Source organism: Peromyscus leucopus, chromosome 23, assembly GCF_004664715.2.
Source record: "Peromyscus leucopus breed LL Stock chromosome 23, UCI_PerLeu_2.1, whole genome shotgun sequence".
NCBI classification, from domain to species: domain Eukaryota; kingdom Metazoa; phylum Chordata; class Mammalia; order Rodentia; family Cricetidae; genus Peromyscus; species Peromyscus leucopus.
The window spans coordinates 46,212,496-46,231,150 of NC_051082.1; the positions used below are offsets into that span (position 1 = coordinate 46,212,496).

At 42.7% G+C, this 18,655-nt stretch overlaps 1 protein-coding gene across 3 annotated transcripts; it reads right to left on the reverse strand.

Moving 5' to 3' along the window:
* Positions 1 to 5,673: 5,673 nt before the first annotated feature.
* Rnf6 (ring finger protein 6) lies at positions 5,674 to 18,388 on the reverse strand. 3 transcript variants are annotated; one of them, XM_028862050.2, is made up of 5 exons: positions 18,113 to 18,388; positions 17,377 to 17,459; positions 15,328 to 15,523; positions 13,078 to 13,173; positions 5,674 to 8,443 (listed from the first exon to the last, which is right to left on the reverse strand). In XM_028862050.2, the coding sequence occupies exons 3-5, from the start codon at positions 15,503 to 15,505 to the stop codon at positions 6,693 to 6,695; spliced, it is 2,025 nt and encodes a 674-aa protein (XP_028717883.1). In that variant the 5' UTR covers positions 15,506 to 15,523; positions 17,377 to 17,459; positions 18,113 to 18,388; the 3' UTR covers positions 5,674 to 6,692. The 3 variants fall into 3 exon arrangements, with proteins under 3 accessions (XP_028717883.1, XP_028717887.1, XP_028717886.1); XM_028862054.2 differs by lacking the exon at positions 18,113 to 18,388 and adding an exon at positions 17,900 to 18,023; XM_028862053.2 differs by lacking the exon at positions 18,113 to 18,388 and adding an exon at positions 17,814 to 17,907.
* Positions 18,389 to 18,655: the final 267 nt, after the last annotated feature.

The window sequence follows — 18,655 nt, forward strand, 5'->3', positions numbered from 1 at the left end:
GTGCCTAATCTCCTCAGATACCTGGAAATGATTTACCCAGAGCATTGCTTTAAGAGATCCATATTGGCTAGGCAGTGGTGGCACACGCCTTTAATGCCAGCACTCTGGAGGCAGAGGCAGGCGGGTCTCTGTGAGTTCAAGGCCAGCCTGGTCCAGAGAGCGAGTTCCACGACAAGCTTTAAATCTACACAGAGAAACACTGTCTCAAAAACAGAGAGAGAGAGAGAGAGAGAGAGAGAGAGAGAGAGAGAGAGAGAGAGAGAGAGAAAGCACCATATTGGCCGCAGTGCACACTGATTTCAGACACTACTATAGTACACAAAGAATTTCAACTCTTCAGGATGACCCTGACCATTTGATCTCACATTTTCATAACTGTGCTACACGAAGACTTCTTTTTTTGTTCTCTGAAGTCTGTCTTCTTCAAGTTGAAGTAGGTGACTAAGTCATTCAAACAAGCTGTCTGGCCATGGCCCACCTACTCCTCTGCTCCCGTGATGTCTGCAGCCTCTTCATCACTAAGGCAATGCACCCAAATTTTGTTCTCTGCACTGAAGAATTATGTCTGAATTTCACCTTATTTTCGTTTACTTACTCTACCAAGACTGCTTTGCTGGGAAGTCTGCGAATATCTTTTTTAAGGACTATTTTACAACTGTTCTGGAGTTCTTAAATACACATTTAACCTACTTTTATGTTTTAAATTTACTCATGTAAACATACATTACTCGTGTAAACGTACAAGGGCATATATACCTATCTTTCTGTGGGCGTGTCTCTGAAGAGAATAGATGCATGTTGTTAAAACACAAACAATACACTTAGAGAAGCTGACATGTTGCCCCCTCCCCAAACTTAAAGGTCGGTTGTCTTTACTTCCAAATAAAGCAATGAATGACAAGGCTGATTTCTAGTCCTGTATGTAGCTACACAGCTCCTCTCATCACTGTCCTTTCTTCGTGGCCGTTAGAGAGGTCGTTATCCCCTCATTTGTCACCCAGGGTAACTGTGTAGCTGTCCTGTCTACGCAGTGCTTCAGAAAGATGGACAAAGACTTTAATCTTGAAAGCTTCCCATAAGCTGACATTCTTCAGTTTCCTTGATAACCCGTTTCCCCGCCATCTACGGAGACCAGACGTTGGCAGCTTCTCTTCTCCCATAAGGCTGAAGAGACTGAGGTAAAATGGTTGGTGGAAACACTGAATGACTCAGAAGTTCCCCATTCACACCACCCTCGGGGGCTAAGAGGAGATCTTAGGAAAAATCACAAGTTCTTGCCTGCCATTAAACTGGACAGGCACAACTGGCCTGAGAAGTTAAGTTGTGCCCACAGAGCTGCACTGTCTGACATGTGTTCAGGATTACCTTCTACGTGTCAACAAATGTGAATTTACCTTTATACTGCCTATCAAAAACAGTCTTCCACATACTTAAAATGTGATCCAGAATTTCAAAACTCAGCCTTTTCACTTAAATTCAAATCAATAAAGAACACGAGTCAACATATTCTTCCCCCTAAGGTCCCATATTAAATAATTACTCCAAAATGACTTTATTGCATGAACAAATAGACTTGGTGTTTACCCAGTCCTAATGAAGATGTATGTATAAAAAATTCAAGACATGAAGCTAAAGGGTTCTGTGTATATAAAATACCACTGTCCTGAATGGATTTGTTCTGCTTTGCTGTGGTTGCTGGCTCATTCATTCCTTCTCAATGTGCTTCTTCAACTACCACAGATTCCCTTGAAGTTAAGCAAGCAAACCATTTTTCAACCAGAAGAACCCATCATCCTGAAAGTTGTGACAAGGTGAAATCACAAGTGGAGCTTGAGTTTCCAGCAAGATTTCTGCTGTTCTTCAAGGAAGCTGTGCCACCCCAACATCAGAGAATCTAATTTGCCTTTGAATTAATCAGCTTAATTGCCCTTGAGGATTAGGTGTTCAGGAATTCATTGAGCATGCTCAGTGTCTTTGCTGAGTATCATGTATTGTGTGATTTACAGGAAATCATTAAGTCAATATAGAACTGAGATTTTTCTGATTCTAGGGGCCATCCCCATTGAGCTCCAGCTGGCTTTCTGCATTCTGATTGTACTAAGCATTTCTCTGTAATCTTATCAGTCATGTTTTAATGAAATGGGAGGTACTGTGGTGATTCTGGTAATAACTCTGTACCAAATGTTGTTTATAATATTACAAGTAGAAATCATCTTTCCATAAATATGTGATGTCTTCCTTTGCATCAATAAAACTGAGACACAGCATGTCTGATCATAGTCACTCCTTGTTTGAATCTGTTCGGGTCTCCAATTGACTTCTCAGAGTTTGGTGATGTTCACTTTGGTTTGGTACATTGCTTAGAAATTTATTTACAGTTTATTAATTTTCAAGCTTTTTAAATTTAATTAAAATGGGTGGCGGGCTAGAGAGATGGCTCAGCAATTAAGAGCACTGACTACTCTTCCGGAGGACCGAGGTTCAATTCCCAGCACCCACGTGGCAGCTCACAACTGTCTGTGACTCCCGTTCTTGGGGACCTGACACCCTCACACAGACATACATACAGGCAAAACACCAGTGGACATAAAATAAGACATAAAATATTAAAAAATATATCTAATAATATAACTAAATGGGGTGAGGTTTTTCCTACTAGGTTTGCCTTATTTCTATGCGGTGTTTATGAAGAGCAGAGATCGTGTTTTCCTTTTGGAATCCATCATGAGCTCCTCCCTGTCCTACAATAGTGAACATAAAATAAAAATGGCTGACTGGCCAATGGATTGGGCACCAAAGGCTAAAATGTTCCATTCTTATCTGGCATCAGAAGCTTCACTGGTTCTTCCACTTTAGTTTACACCCTTTTATTCCCTTCCTGAGTCATTTAGTCTAAAATCACTGCATGGGGCACATGGAGGTGTCTACATATTATACTGGAAAAGAAAATTATGGCAACTTCAAATGAGATCCAATAGTACAGGGAGGGTCTTGCCTGCCTGGGTGTGGGGGTCCACCAAGGGGTGTCTTCACATTGTCAACAGGTGAGATGCAGAAAACCAAAGTCAGATAAGGAAAGCATCCAGGACTGGGAAGGATGGATGTAAGTTGGCTCTATAAAGAACTACCCATGAACTCACTCTGTAGATCAGGCTGGCCTTTAACTCAGAGATTCACCTGCCTCTGCCTTCAAAGAGCTGGGATCAAAGGTATGAGCCACCACCTCCCAGGCAACTCAAAGGAAAGAATTTAACTGGGGGCTTAAGTTTCAAAGACATAGTTCATTATCATCTCGATGGGGAGCATGACAGCATGCAGACAGACATGGTGCTAGAGAAGAAGCTGAGGGCTACATCCTGATCCACAGGCAGCAGGCAAAGAGAGACAGAGATGGCCTGGTGTGAGCTTTTAAAACCTCAAAGTCCACCTCCAGTGACACACCACCTCCACACCACAGCCATATCTGCTCCAGCAAGACCATACCTCATCCTTCCCAACAGTCCAGCAACTGGGAACCAAGCATTCTGTGGGGGCCACACTCATTCCAACTACCACAATACTGACAGGAGAATAACAAAAATAGCAGTTACAACAATACTCAATGATACTAGAAAAATTCAAAGAAAATACTAAGAAGGATGTAAATCTATGTTAGAGCAGCCAGGAAGCTGCAAATCTCAAAATACAAGTCTTGAGGATAGCTACAGTCTAGTATAGAGCCTCATCTCTCCAGACATGCTGCAGATCACACTGTTCAAAAGACACATCCAACCATTAGCTTCTTCCTGTATTAGACCCACAAAAGACAATCATTACTAAATAGAAATTATGGTTATACAGCCTTTGGATATGCCAGCTTTGTTTACTGAGAAATGAATTCAAGCATTACAGAAAACTTTTGTTTTCCACTGTAGTACCAATTTATCAACCTCATTCAGTCACACTGACCTCCAGGGAATCTCCCAGACAGTATCCACCCCTGTATTTCAAGTGCCTTCTTGAAACCCCTTCTAGTACTGTAAAGGCCATCCCATCCTGCAGTTGGGTGTCATGGGGCATGGGAAGCTGATACAGGTGGACTGTGAGGACAACATCAGCCTAAGTTACATAGGGAGACCTTGTTTCAAAAAACGACAGCAAAAACTAAGTCAGGCAAAATACCAGTTTTCTTTCTTTTTACCACTAATTTTAAATTTATTTTCCCAACTGATCAGGTTAGAGGAGGTAAAACTTCCAACCTTCCACATAAGAAACAGATGCTGGATTTAATCTCTACCCTTAGAAAGGACACACTGAGTGTCCGTGTGAGCTCTCCGGAACTTTGTGCAAGGTATCTAAACTGGATCCCTGAATCTGTGGTGTCAGCACTCTTTCCTCCACTCGGGGTGGCTGGTTCTAGTCTCTCCAAGAATATGCGAGTCTCTCTACCTTTCACACTAGACACCAAATGTCTTCCTGGAGAAAAACTGAATGTCTTCTTCTTTCTAGTTCCTGTTAACACACTAAATGATGAGTGGGAGTGACAGAATGATGGTACTTTGGTTTGGTTTTTGTTTTCTGAGACAAGGTTTCTCTGTGTAACCCTGGCTGACCTGGAACTAGCACTGTACACCAGGCAGTCCTTGAACTCAGAGATCCACCAGCCTCTGCCTCCCAAGTGCTGGGACTGAAAGGTGTGCACTACCACTATCTGGCTAGTTTTTGTGTTTTCATGTGTGTTGGTTCTCATTTATGTGGAGGCCAGAGGTCAACTGCAGTGTCTTCCTCAACTGCTCTCTGATTTATGTTTGAGATCTCTCACTGAATCAATTTGGCCAGATTGGATGACCAGTGAGCCCTGAGGCTCTGTCTGTCTCTGTCCCCAACCCTAGAAGTATAGGCATGCACCACTATGCCCAGCTTTGACAGGTTTGCTAGCGACAGAACTCAGGTTGTCATGGTCTCCTGACGACCAGGCAAGCATTTTACTGACAGAGCGATCTCCACAGCCCCAGGGGTGCTGTTTTATTGTAGCACTTCCTTTATGGTTTGTTTCCGTCTCTACATTCTGCCGTGTCCCCCACATGGTACTAGAGCAATCTTCTTTAAACGTGAAAAACTACCCTGACACTGGTCCCTAAAATCGTCAAGGATAACTGCTGTCATCCAACGGCTACGGAATGAGATGAAAACCTCTCACTTAATCTGATACATAAAGGCCTTCACCCCGGCCCTACTGACCTTCTTTGACCCATGCCCCATAAACCTGCAGAAGTTATTTACCCCAAAGTCTTAACTTTGAAAAGTCTTTCCCTTTGGTGAACCCCTGTGTCATTTCTGGGCACACAACTAACCTTAGGAATCGAACATAAGCACTAATTGAAGAGCAAGGTTAAACATGAAGGCCTTTCTAAACCTCTCAGGATTTGACATGAAGTATTTTCTTGAGGTTCGCCCAAGTGGTACCCGACATATGAAAGAGACCGCTGTCATATATTCACAAGTAAACATCAAAGTAAAAATGGTTGTTCCTTCTAAGGACAATGTCTTCTCCATGGAGACAGAGTCTTGGTCTGCCTGTCACCTAGTGAACTCAGCCTGTCTGTCACGCACATGCCACCCAGTGTGGAATTAAGTATTTGGAGGTGAACAGTCACAGTGGAACAATGGAGAGAAACGAGTTCACACACAGTCTTCACATTTACTGGTGGAAATAGACTTTTAATGCATACTTTGTGTTTATATAAACTCTACATTCTTTTAAAGGCTTTTATTATATTTGGAGCTTTTTGGCATCCAATTTAACATTTTTTCTTCTATGCATTTCACTACTTAATAGATTTTAAAATATTTTAGATTTTAAAACTAAATTTGAGAAATCAAGCATGCTGTAAACCCTTCCTAACCCCGAGAAGTGTTTGTACTTCTAAAAAAAAGTCACAAAAAAGATGAACTTAAACTATCTGTCATAAAATTTTCCACATTCCATTTATGAATAAAGAAATACTAAGTTCATTATTATATGTCTCTCGCTCTCTAGTAAGTCAGATTGTCAGACACGCTTCAGTAAACAATCTCTACATTAACCTGTATCTTAATTCACTTCCTCTTAGAGATGGTTTTGTCAATGCTAACACTGTGTCAGATGCAGTCTAAGCCCCAGAGCTTAAGTAACTCTCAAACATGTAGTTTTTAGCAAGGATATGTTCGCCATAGTTACATATCTGCATACACACGTACAGTGTGCTATGTCTTAAATTATTTCAAGTAACTAAAGTCTGTCTAGCAGACATTCAGCCAAACAGTCTACACAGACTTAGACAGTAGTGTCCAAACATAGCACTGAGCTGAAACCGGAAAATCCCAGCAAAACCTACTGCAGTATTCAGAGAAAGAATCAAGATTCCTAACATACTGAGTTGTGCAGATACAAAAGTGCTTAACATGACAAAATTACCAAAATAAAAACATTTTGAAGGTTATTTGGTTCTAGCAATATTAACTATTCTTTACTTTTGGATAATTTAACATCTGCATTTTAAATTTTATATAAACAACCTCTTTGTAACAAGTTTTTTTTAAAAAAAGCACACAAAAAATAGTGCAAGCTATACTCTGCTAGTTTTTCATCTTGGTTACCTCATCACAAGTAACTCAAGAATGTTTGACTATGTGGCTCCAGGGACATCCAGCACTGACCAGACCCCGTCCTCTCACCCATGGTTTGCGGCCCCCAGTTCTAAAACAGGCCGCCGGCAGACGGGGCAGGTGCAGTTCTCCGACAGCCAGCGATCAATACAGTGAATGTGGAACTCGTGCTGACACGGCAGCTGCCGGAGCTTGTTCCCAGCCACATAGTCACTGATGCACACGCTACAGACTTTACCCAACTCACTCTCAGCCCCATTTTGTTCATAGCTCCTGGTAGAAAGATTGTCAATCTGCTCTTTGGTTAAACCACGAATTGGATCCTCGTCGCCTTCATTCAGTAAAAAGAAATGAGCAAGGCGCAGAATAGGTAATGTTCCAGTCTCGACTACACTGTCTGCCCTCCGTAACCGCCTGCTATTTCTACTACCATCATTGCGGGCCTGTGGCGGGCTGGGCTCACTTACATCTAGCATTTCAGCACTGTCTTCTTGGGCCTGCCTGGCTTGTGAGGAACCTCCACCCTGCTGACCGCTGTTGCTAGCCACATCTACGTTATTCAGTTCTAGGTACAGCTCTGGTAAACGCTGACCGTTCCCTTGATTCTCTGACTCAGGCTCCACTTCCATTAGAGAACTCAGCTCTCCAAACCCAGTCATGATCTGCCTTAAAATTGACCGAAGAGCCACGGAGGATGGCTCAACCACCTCGTTCTCAGAAATCCTCCGAAGAGGAACTGTTATGGTACTCACGTAGGTTCGGACACCTGACCGCTCTAAATGAGAAATGGTTCTGTGAAAGCCCCCGCTGTTGCTCTCAACTGTACTTTCCGCCAGCCCTGCCCGCGATCGGGTTCTATTTGCGATGCTATCCCTATCTCTAGTTTCTCCAGGACGAATCCTCCTGACTTGCAGGTCTAGTGTGATTGCTGGATGGCGCTGTGTGGCAGCTGAGGACCTGGTGGTTTCTCCTTCTTCTACTGTTATTCTTGACACAAGTCTCGAGTTGGACAGCGGCGTATAAACGGTACCTCTGCGTGCTCTATCTTGCTCCAGAAAGACTTGAGTTACACCTCTATGCCTAACAGATCTGTTCCTACCAGTTTGCTGCAGTGGTCTACTCTGCCTTTGGGAATTAGGATGAATGGTACCATTCTGTGTCCGAATTGGGGACCGGCTTCGACTACTGAGAGCAGGACGTAATCTTATTGGCTCTAATCTTTGGTTTGTGTTTCTCACTGTAACATTACTTCTAGCCCCGTTTTCCCAAATATGTGCTGCTCCAAACCGCTGCCGTTCCCTCTGCCTGAGATTACTACCATCTGACTGGTCTGTGTGAGTGCTGAGGACATTAGGGCGACGGCCCCTAACTCTAGGAACACCAAGTGTTCCTCCAATTCCATTTCTTAACCTTCCCCGTGCTGAGAACAATCCTGGCACTGAACCCTGCCCCCTTGCACCATGCCTAACCCCTGGGACACTGGAGTCACCGCCACTGGAACTCCTCCTGGAGGTTTGGCTTCTCGTTCGCATAGCCACAGGACTAGATGATCTTTGCTGCCTAGGATCTCTGCTAACACCTGACACAGGAATGTCTGTATAATCCTCTCCATGAGCTCCAGAGCCTCTGTTGTCAGGATTTATGTGGATTTCCAGGCTGAACCCAAACTCTCCACTGTTTGGGTTTGTTCGGCTCACAGCTCTCCAACTTTGGTTCCCATTCTGTCCACTTCGAGTCACATTTCCAGTGCGCCGAAAAGTGTTCAGCCATCGTAGCAGAGAATCCTCATCTGAATGTTCTCTAAGGTTTTCTGAGTCTGGAAAGTAAATCAAATCAACTTAAGGTCAATTTCTTTTCTTTTTTTTTTTTAAAGATTTATTTATTGTGTATTATGTATACAGTGTTCTGCCTGCATGCCAGATCTCATTACAGATGGTTGTGAGCTACCATGTGGTTGCTGGGAATTGAACTCAGGACCTCGGGAAGAGCAGCCAGTGCTCTTAACCGCTGAGCCATCTCTCCAGCCCAAGGTCAATTTGTATAATGATAAGATCTTATCTTTATTGAAACATTGCAAGAAAAACAGTTCCACTGAATTAAACATCTGCATTACTTTAATGAATGAAAAAAACCTTTCTAAAAGTGTATTAAAAGCACTTTAGAGGAATTAAAATGCTGGGCTTACGATCTAGCTCAGTGGGTAAAGGCACAGGCTGTCAAGCCTAACTGACATGAGTTGAAGCACCAGGACCCACATGGTGGAAGAACTGCCAGACACAAACTGTCTTCTAATACACACACAAAATTATGTTTAAAGAAAAAGTCTACTTTCTAGACTCAAGAACCTTCAACCCTCCACAAGGTCCAGCCCAGATTCCTGTGGGCCCCATAAACCAGTCTCTCCCCTTGGCCAGCTGTCCTACTCTGCAGCCCAACTGGGTAAGGTAACCTCTCCTCAACCTGGCTCCACCCCTCTCCTGCTTTGAGAACCCCACCAGCCACCTCCATCCATGCAGCTGGCCCAGATGAATTAGTGAGGGACCTCTTCCCCTAGGCTCCACCCACTCAGAACTTCCCTGGGTACTCAAACCAACTTGGAATTCTGGCCTTGGGTACTAAAAGCACACAGTAAAAGACATCTAACAACCTAACTCCAGATGCCCAGGACTCATTGCAAAAACAAACTATAGAAAAAACCAAGACAATGTCTGCTCCAAAAAAACTAGCAATCCCATCAATGAAATGGTCCCAAGAAGGACCACTTAAGATAAAAATTTCAGGCACAGAAGTCAAAAGAATTAAACACTATCAAGGAGTTAAAATAATTTTAGAGGACAAATAAAAACACCTGAATGAACTTGATCTTGATGAGAGTAGGAATAAACACAAAGCTAAATGAAACAATGAAAACAAAATGTGAAAAAGAAAGAATATTAAAACCTAATCTGAAATTAAGCTGAAAATGAAAAATTAATCAATTTAGATGACACAGTAACATCAGAACTTGAAGGCAGGCTAGAGAAAAAATCATGAACAGAATATGCAGGATCTTCAGACACCATGAAAAAAATCAAATTTATAATTATGGGCATAAAAGAAAGAGAATTCCAGGTCAAAGGCATTGAAAACATTTTCAATAAAATCTCAGAAAAAAAATGTCCCAATCTTGAGAGATGGCCTTAAAGACCAGCAGAGACGTGACACGACACATTCTAGTGAAAACACTGGGAAGGTCCCGTCACAGAAAGGCAAGCCACCACAGAACATCTGGTTATTGGATAGAAACCATTAAGGCCAGTAAGTCTTGGAAAGACATTACCCAGTTCTGAAAGGTCATAAATGCCAGAATATTATACACAGCAAAACTCTTCTATAAATGAAAAATAAAAATGTTCCATTATAAAAACAGATCAAACCACTAAGCCAGCTCTACAGAGGATACTAGAAAGAATACTTCAGACTGGAGAGAAGAAGGATAAACACATTCCACAGGTCACAGGATATAAATAAATGATACCAAGATAATTAATCAAAAGATGTTTCGCTGGGCAGCGGCACACGCCTTTAATCCCAGCACTCGGGAGGCAGAGGCAGGCAGATCTCTGTGAGTTCGAGACCAACCTGGTCTACAGAGCAAGATCTAGGACAGGCACCGAAACTACAGAGAACCCTGTGTCAAAAAAAAACAATAAATAAGTAAATGAATGAATGAATGAGGGTTGGGGATTTAGCTCAATGGTAGAGTGTTTGCCTAGCAAGCTCATGGCCCTGGGTTCAGTCCTCAGCTCCGAAAGAAAATGAATGAATGAATGAATGAATGAATGAATGAATGAATGAATGAATAGAAGGATGAATAAATAGATAAATAAGTAAATGAAAAGATGTTTCATCAAAAGGACAAAAATTAATATATATCCTTCAATAATAAAGCTGAACTGGTCTCAGTTCACCAATTAAAGACTGTCAGACTAAATTAGAGAACAGGATTTATCTTTTTGCTTCCTCAAAGAAACATGCCTAATCATGAGAAAAAGGTAAAACAATGAGAAAAAGTACCCCAAGCAAATGGAACTAGGAAACAAGCAGATGTAGCTAGCTATTTTGACATTTGACAAAATAGATTTGAAACTAAAACTAATCAAAAGAGATAAAGGCGGCCACATCACACTGTTTAACCAAACTTACACTAAACACAGATGTGCCCAATTTCATAAAACAAACACTATTAAAAGTAAAACTACATATTAACCCAACACAGTAATAGTGGGAGGCTTCAATAATGCGCTCTCACCAACAAGCAGGTCAGCCAGACAAATATAAAGAGGCACTGGATAAAAAACATCATTAATCAAATGGACCTAACAGACATACATGGAACATTCCACCAAACTTAAAGAATACACATTCCTCTCAGTAACTCATGGCACTTTTCACAAAACAGAGCACACAGCAGGACACAAAGCCAGCCTTCGTGAATACAGGAAAACTGAAGTAACATCCCATGTTCTACATCACCAAAAAATGAAGCTGGGCATCAAGAGCAAGAAAAATGCAGAAAGTACAAAACTCACGGAGACTAAACACAATACTGAGAGATGAATGGGTCAAGAAGAAACCAAGATGAAACAAATAATTTGAAATGATACATAACTAGCAATAAGCTTGAAGTAGTAATTAAGTCTTTCAACTAAAAATCTAAACCAAAACCAACCAACCAACCAACCAACCAAATAACCACCCCAGACCAGATGGACTTGATGTAGAATTCCACCGGCCCTTCAAGGGAGCACTAACACCAACACTGTGCCAAGTGCTCCAGGGGCAGAAGCAAGTGAGACGCCCAAACTCTTCATGTCGCCAGATTTATTCTGACACCAAAACAAGGCAGACAAGCATAAAAGAGAACTCAGGGCACAAACAGCACTCAAAACGTTCAAGCTCTACTCTAAGGCCATTTAGTCCCTTGCCAGAGGAACAGAGAGACGATCTCTGTGCTCTGGGTTAAATGGATGAGTGCTTCAAGCCGCTCTCCACGCCCAGCGGCTGAATGTGATCAGTGGGGCACCGACCACTACCGAGGGCGCTATGCTACCAGCACTGGCCAAATTCCAGGAAGGGTAAAAAGCGGCAACTCATTTTTTTGCCCTAAAATTGCTTCATTTGAATGCAGAACAGTAACTGGAATTAACTCTGCCCCAAAAGACACATAAGGGCAAGGGTCAAAGGTTGTCTCCCTCCTCACCCTTGACTGATGGGTCAGGAACCTAAAAGAGCAGCACTTGCTGGCCTTATCTTGTAATCTCAATTGTTCATCTTACACCCTGTATATTACTGGTGCTCACAACCACTGCTTCTGCACTGGGGTCTGAACTCCACTGCTCTTCTTGATAATTACAACAAACGCCAAGGCTTACAAACTAGGAACACCACTTCAAAGGCTGCAGATGCCGGAAACAGTGTCACTGTCCTACCAGAGGACCTGAAAATGGGCATGGCTGTATCAGATGGAGGCACAGCGAAGCTGGGGCTCGGCTTTCAAAGACTCTAGAGAGGCTCCTGAGAAGGTCCTTTCCTGCCTTCTTCTGGACTGGCAGCTCTTCCTTGAGAAGGTATTAGCTCTGAAGGCTGCATTGTGTAGACAGATTTATCTTTTGAAATATCTGAAGTATCTGAACCACTGGAGTTGCCTTAAGAGCTGAAGTAACAGGCAGCCTATGTTTGTAACTGAGGCAACAATCCAACGTTCCCACTATTCCTCTTCACGCCTTTACTTCATAAATGCAGGGGTCTTAGGCTTAGTCAAAGACCACTCAGTTCTGAAGATGGAACTTAAAAACCTTCATCATTGGCTCTGCATCTAAGGCTGCGTGAAGCTAAGAAAATACTCGGTGTCTGGGCCCTCGGTCAGCTGACTGGCAACAAGACCACGGATCACAAGCGTCTTGGGAGGAGGCAGAATGTGGGGCCTCAAAGTTGGGCTTGCTTTTAATTCTACAATCTCCATTAGTTTGAAGGGATTTTTCTTAGTATTTTCCTTATTGCATGAATTTCTATACAGGATTTAGGGTGTGCTTGGTAAAATAACAAGCAAACAAACCAACAAAACCAGTTTCCCAACTGTCAGTCTCTGTATTACGCTGTATATAAGTTTTAAGCCACATCAATATAAATGTAGTGTGTGTGTATGCTAAGATTAAAAGAGCTTCCCTTCAGCACTCGGGAGGCAGAGCCAGGCGGATCTCTGTGAGTTCGAGGCCAGCCTGGGTTACAAGTGAGCTCCAGGACAGGCGCAAAGCTACACAGAGAAACCCTGTCTCAAAAAAAAATCAAAAAAAAATCAAAAAAAAAGAGCTTCCCTTGGCTAGGGGTTATAGCTCAACAGTAGAATATTTATCAAGTACACACGAGGCCCTGGCTTCTCTCCAGGGATGGAGGAAGGGTAATGCATACCTCCGTCACTTGACCCACTCCTCGAGCCAGGCTGGGATGCCAGCTGCTCCTTTGCTCTATCTAGGCGCTGCTGTAGCTCCTCTGATGTTATGTCTCCTGAAACAATGAAAAGAGTGTATTTAAAAAATTTCAATTACCCAGTTTTATGAGAACTCGTGAAATACAAAGCTTTAGCAGCAGGGCCAGTGAGATGGCTCAGTGGGTAAAGGCACTAAATGCCAACCCCGACAACCTGAACGCAAGGAACCACAGAGAGGAAGGAGAAAGGAGATTCCTGCTGGTTGTCCTCGGCCTACACACACTCACCTCCATCTACAAACAGAAATACACGGACACAGACACACGCAAAATAGATTTTTTTTAAAATGTAATTTAAAGATTAAAAAACCTTGACAACCTACCAAAGACAATCATTATTTTCATGCTCTATAAACTGGGCAGTTAGTATCTGACAAAAATATACACTAACTTGGTTACATCTCATTTATTAATATTTCATTAAAATTGAGATATAATTTGTATTATTTTGGTAAAAAAATAAATCAGTAAGAGCCTATAAGCTCAGGCTGTAGACAGAAAGGTCATCCAAACACCCCCAACTCCCTTATCTTAATGCCAGCTCCTGGAGATCTGACAGACTTGGGGCTGATGGCCTCCTCTACGCTCCTCAGACACTCCGCCCTCGCACACTCACACACCCCACACGTACAGAGTTAGAAAGAAAATGAACCTTAAAAACAACAAAAAAAGATAAGCTCTAATTATATGCATTTTTTTTTCCTAAGAGTTAAAAAGAGCCAGGCGATAGTGGCACACGCCTTTAATCCCAGCACTGAGGAGGCAGAGCCAAGCAGAACTCTAAGTTTGAGACCAGCCTGGGCTACACAGTGAGTTCCAGGACAGGTCTCTGTGCTTGAATTCTACCCCAATATTTTATCATATGAGCCACCAACACACAAATATGCAAACATACACACAAATTTCAACTAGTTTATTGTAAAGTGAATTTAAAAAAGTTTATAGACCACACTGGACTTTTGGGTGGTCATTATCTAGCTGAATGTTATACCTCAAATTATTAATTTTTATATAACATTTTATTTATGCAATTATGAAAGAGTAACAAAGAACTAGATACAGTGGATATAAGATAAAAAGGTCAATAATTAAATCTACTTTTAAAAAGGAACTACTTGTTTTAAATAGGATAAGTAATGAAAATTTTTGTCTGAGTTTATCAAATGTTACTGGACTGGACATTGTTATGTATTAATGAAGTTTTTCGTCTGAACCTGTCAAATGTTAATGGACTAGACATTGCTAATGTAATTCTTGACTGTATATATTGTATATACTTATTGGAGTTTTTTTTTTATTAGTTATAAGCTTTTTTAATTTTAGACAAAAAAAAGGGGGGGAAATGTGGTGGTACTGTGTTCCCCGAAATATTGTGCACGCTAATAAACTTATCTGGGGTCAAAGAACAGAACAGCCACAATATTAAACATAAAGGATAGGCAGTGGTAGTACACGCCTTTAATCCTAGCATTCCAGAGGCAGAGATCTACCTGGATTTCTGTGTGTTCAAGGATACAGGCAAGCATGGTGACTCATGCCTTTAATCCCGGGGAGTGGTAGCAGAAAGGTATATAAGATGTGTAAGGTGTGAAGACCAGAAACTAGAAGCATTTGGCTAACTAAGCTTTTAGGCTTTTGAGCAGCACAGTTCAGCTGAGATCCATTTGGATGAGGACACAGAGGCTTCCAGTCTGAGGAAACAGGATCAGCTGAGGAATTGGCGAGGTGAGATAGCTGTGGCTTGTTCTGTTTCTCTGACCATTCAGCATTCACACCAATACCTGGCTCCAGGTTTGATTTTATTAATAGGACTGTCTTAAGTTTCATGCTATAGTACAGTTCAATTGTAGAACACTTACCTAGCACAAAACCCTAGGTTCAAATCCCAATCCCATCCACATGGGGAGAGTTGGCGGTAGAAAGTGGTGAGAATTATACATGTGAACATTTAATGGTATGTACATTAACTTTTTACGTTTGGCCTGTGTATAAATCCATATATCCAGTATTCTCACATATTTATAAAACACAGAAGACAGTGATTTTGTTATACTAAATAATTCTTAGACTCACAAAATAGTGCTCAAAGGAAGGCATTCTCTTTACTTTGAAATTCCTCCTCCTTTCAATGATAGAAAAAAAATGTGTTTTCCTTTTTTGCCCATTTCTTACCAGGTGTGCCTAAAAGGTTATGGTCTCTCATTAGCCGATAATCTTCATCACTGAGCTCATTAATAAACTGGTAATAGGCTTCTTCTCTGTGGAGACGCTCTTGCTGCCATCTTCTCTCATTTTCTTGAAATGAGATTTCTTCTCCACTTCCACTTGATCTAGGTCTGGATGGATTCATGCTGAGACGTCTAGTTTCCTGTTCAAAGAATATCCACAAATTCAATGCATAGTCTTGGGCTAACACAGCTGTGCACTTTTTTGTTGTTTTTGCTGTTTGTTGTTTGTTTATTGAGATAAACTCTTACTATGTAGCCCTGGCTGGCCTGGAACTCACTGCATAGACCACTAAGAATCCTTTCAATTGTGACATATCTACCTTCAGAGACTTATATTCTAAGATTTATGAAGCAAAATATATTCCCTAACCTCCTCATCAAGGTAAGGATTCTGCTTCTCAAGGATTGCACTTGTATGTAGCCCCCACATTCAAAAACTCCTGGGACTAACCATTCCCCACTGAAGGATGGTGCCTGATACAGAGACAGAGCTCTGGTGTGTTCTGTCAATCCTCAGAGCCATGCATGGCATACTGTTGCCTGTTGGTTTTCAGTCTTAGGGAGATCAACTCCTGAGTCTCTTTGGCTGACACAGTAGGCAAAACTATTTTCATCTCAATAAAGTGTAATGAGATGGTGGTGGCTGTATTACATTTGTGATGATTTTTTTCTGAAAGAAGTACAGTAGTACAACATCATCTACAAATATGGTGGACTATATTCCTAACTGTCCTGGAGTGCATGCAACAACCCTTTGTATATTAAGTAAAGAACACACAAAATTCAAGACTAAAATTTTAGCACTATGAAGGCTTTCATACCCAACATTTTTAAGAGACAAAGAAAAATTTTAAAAAGCTGGTCAATTTGAGCCGGGCGGTGGTGGCGCACGCCTTTAATCCCAGCACTCGGGAGGCAGAGCCAGGCAGATCTCTGTGAGTTCGAGGCCAGCCTGGTCTACAGAGTTCCAGGAAAGGCGCAAAGCTACACAGAGAAACCCTGTCTGGGGGGGGGGGGGGGGGAGGAAGCTGGTCAATTTGATACTCTGATATGAGAAATGTATGCTGAACTGTGTCTGATTCAGTGGTAACCTTGAAGCATTAGGTAAAGTAGTAAGCTTAGTCCTGTCAGCTCCTAAAAGCTGTTTACGTGTGAGTTCTTCAGTGTAAGATTTGACTGCATTGGAGTACCGGATACATTAAAAATAAATAAACTAGCTGGGCGGCGTTGGCACAGGCCTTTAATTCTAGCATTTGGGAGGCAGAAGTAGGTCAATCTTTGAGTTCAAGGCCAGCCTGGTCTACAGATCAAGTTCCAGGACAGCCAGAGCTACACAGAGAAACCCTGTCTCGAAAAACAAAAACAAACAAGAAAAGAAAAAGAAAAAAACTAATTTTAAAATGCAAAGCTAGGGAGGTATGGTAGCACCTGTCTTCTATTCCCAGCACTCAGGAGAAAGAGGCAGGTGGGATCTCTGTGGTTCAAGGCCAGCCTGGTCTACAGAGTAAGTTCTAGGGCAGCCAGGGCTACACAGAGTAAAACCCTGTCTCAAATCCTCCCCGCACCCCCCAAAAAAGTAAAATTCACTCAAGATGCTAATTAATAACATTAAAAACTAAAAGTTTTCCATTCGTAGGGTAATTAGCAAAGAGGATATTTGGTGGCCACAGCAGTCACATGATTTATTTTATTTTATTTATTTATTTGTTTGTTTGTTTCATTTTTGGAGATAAGGTTTTTCAGTGTAACAGCCCAGATTGGCCTTGAACCCACAGAGATCCGCCTGCCTCTGACACCCGAGTGCTGGGATCAAAGGTGTGTGCCACCACCGCCCTACAATTTTTTTTTTTAAACAGATATTTAAAAAGTAGAAATCTGACCAAAAAAAAATCAAGCTCCTTAGATATTATTCAAAACCTAAGACTTTACCCTCCAAGGCAATATTCTTGGATAACTAACCATAAATAATACCATAAGTAACCAAAGTGAATACCTTATTTTCCTTTTAACATTCTTTTAACATATGAAACTGTATCCATCCTTCTGTTGTTTGTGCCTTTTTTGAGTGCTGCTCATCTGAAGTAATAAAAAGAAAAGTTGAATTATTCAGTAACTGACTCTTTGAAGCCCAAAACACCTGGTAGTCGCCCAACTCCCTCACAAAACCAAAGCCAAATTCTCCAGAAGGTCTGTTATACGTTCACCTAAAGAAATTTAAACCTCATATAATTAGATAACAAAAACCTCCCAGAAGGCCTCTCCTCCTACACCGTCACTGCTCCAAGGATTGCGCGTCCTCCTTTCTCGGAGGCCTTCTATCACGTTCCCATCTGGGTGTAGCTACGTTTAGGTGAGGAAGTTAATTGATTTCTAAACCTTCACTTTCTTGTCACCTGCCCCCAGCATCCTGCTACTGGTTCTTTTTCTTACCCCGTTACCAGAGGCCCCGGGGTGGGAGTAGAAGGAAGTCCCCACTCCAACACACAAACTGGACTCGGAAACCCGACCAATCTCACCTCAATCTAGCCTCGAGTAACGCTTCCCCGGCGACCTAGATTGGCATTTGGGCCAATCAGCAACTAGAAAAGCTCACCCAGCAAGCAGTTAACCAATGGGATAGGAGGTAAGTGGCCCCCCTAGCATGTCCTGCTTTCCGAGGCGTCTCCCGGAAGTAGTAGTGAGACCCACAAGATGACCCTGTACCCAGCGCCCCCTCCCCCCGACCCCACCTTCAGCGGGATGACCCGCAGTTGTCCTCTCCGAGGCAGGGGGGAGGCGGAAGGTTCTGCGGCCGGGCCTTCGAAGGCCGCTACGCCCTCCAATCGTCCACTGGGGCGAGCAGCTCAGAATCTCTCCAGCTGTTCCGGGTCGGCCCACGGTGGGGAAAGCTACGAGGGAGGGCCGTCAGGTGTCGGGCCTCCTCTCACCACCCAGAAAAACACGGGCGCGCCACCACCTGCGCAGAGCTCGCCGGTGCGTCTGGAAACGGCGCCCGCCGGAAGCCGAGCTGCGGCGCAGGAGTTCCGCTTCCGCAGTGCGCAGGTCCGGCTGCCTCGGGCTCCAGTCTAGGCTCTCCGCGGGGTGGCGGCTCCCACTCCCGAAGACGGAACCTCTTTTCCACGCTTTGGGAATGCCAGCTCCTCGGTTCATACTTCCGTGTCCTTTGCCAAACTGTCGCTTTGTACTGTTTGGGTGTAACTACTTAACTACCCAGTCTCAGCGTTTCCCTTGTGTTAATTCACTGGAACGAAGAAACCAAATGCTCAAGTGCT

Coding starts and splice junctions, on each gene's coding strand:
- Rnf6 (XM_028862050.2), bottom strand. CDS start 15,505: ATGAATCCATCCAGACCTAGATCAAGTGGAAGTGGAGAAGAAATCTCA. Junction 13,174..15,327: donor TAACCTTTTAGGCACACCTG/GTAAGAAATGGG, acceptor TCATTGTTTCAG/GAGACATAACATCAGAGGAG. Junction 8,444..13,077: donor GAGTGGGTCAAGTGACGGAG/GTATGCATTACC, acceptor TTTACTTTCCAG/ACTCAGAAAACCTTAGAGAA.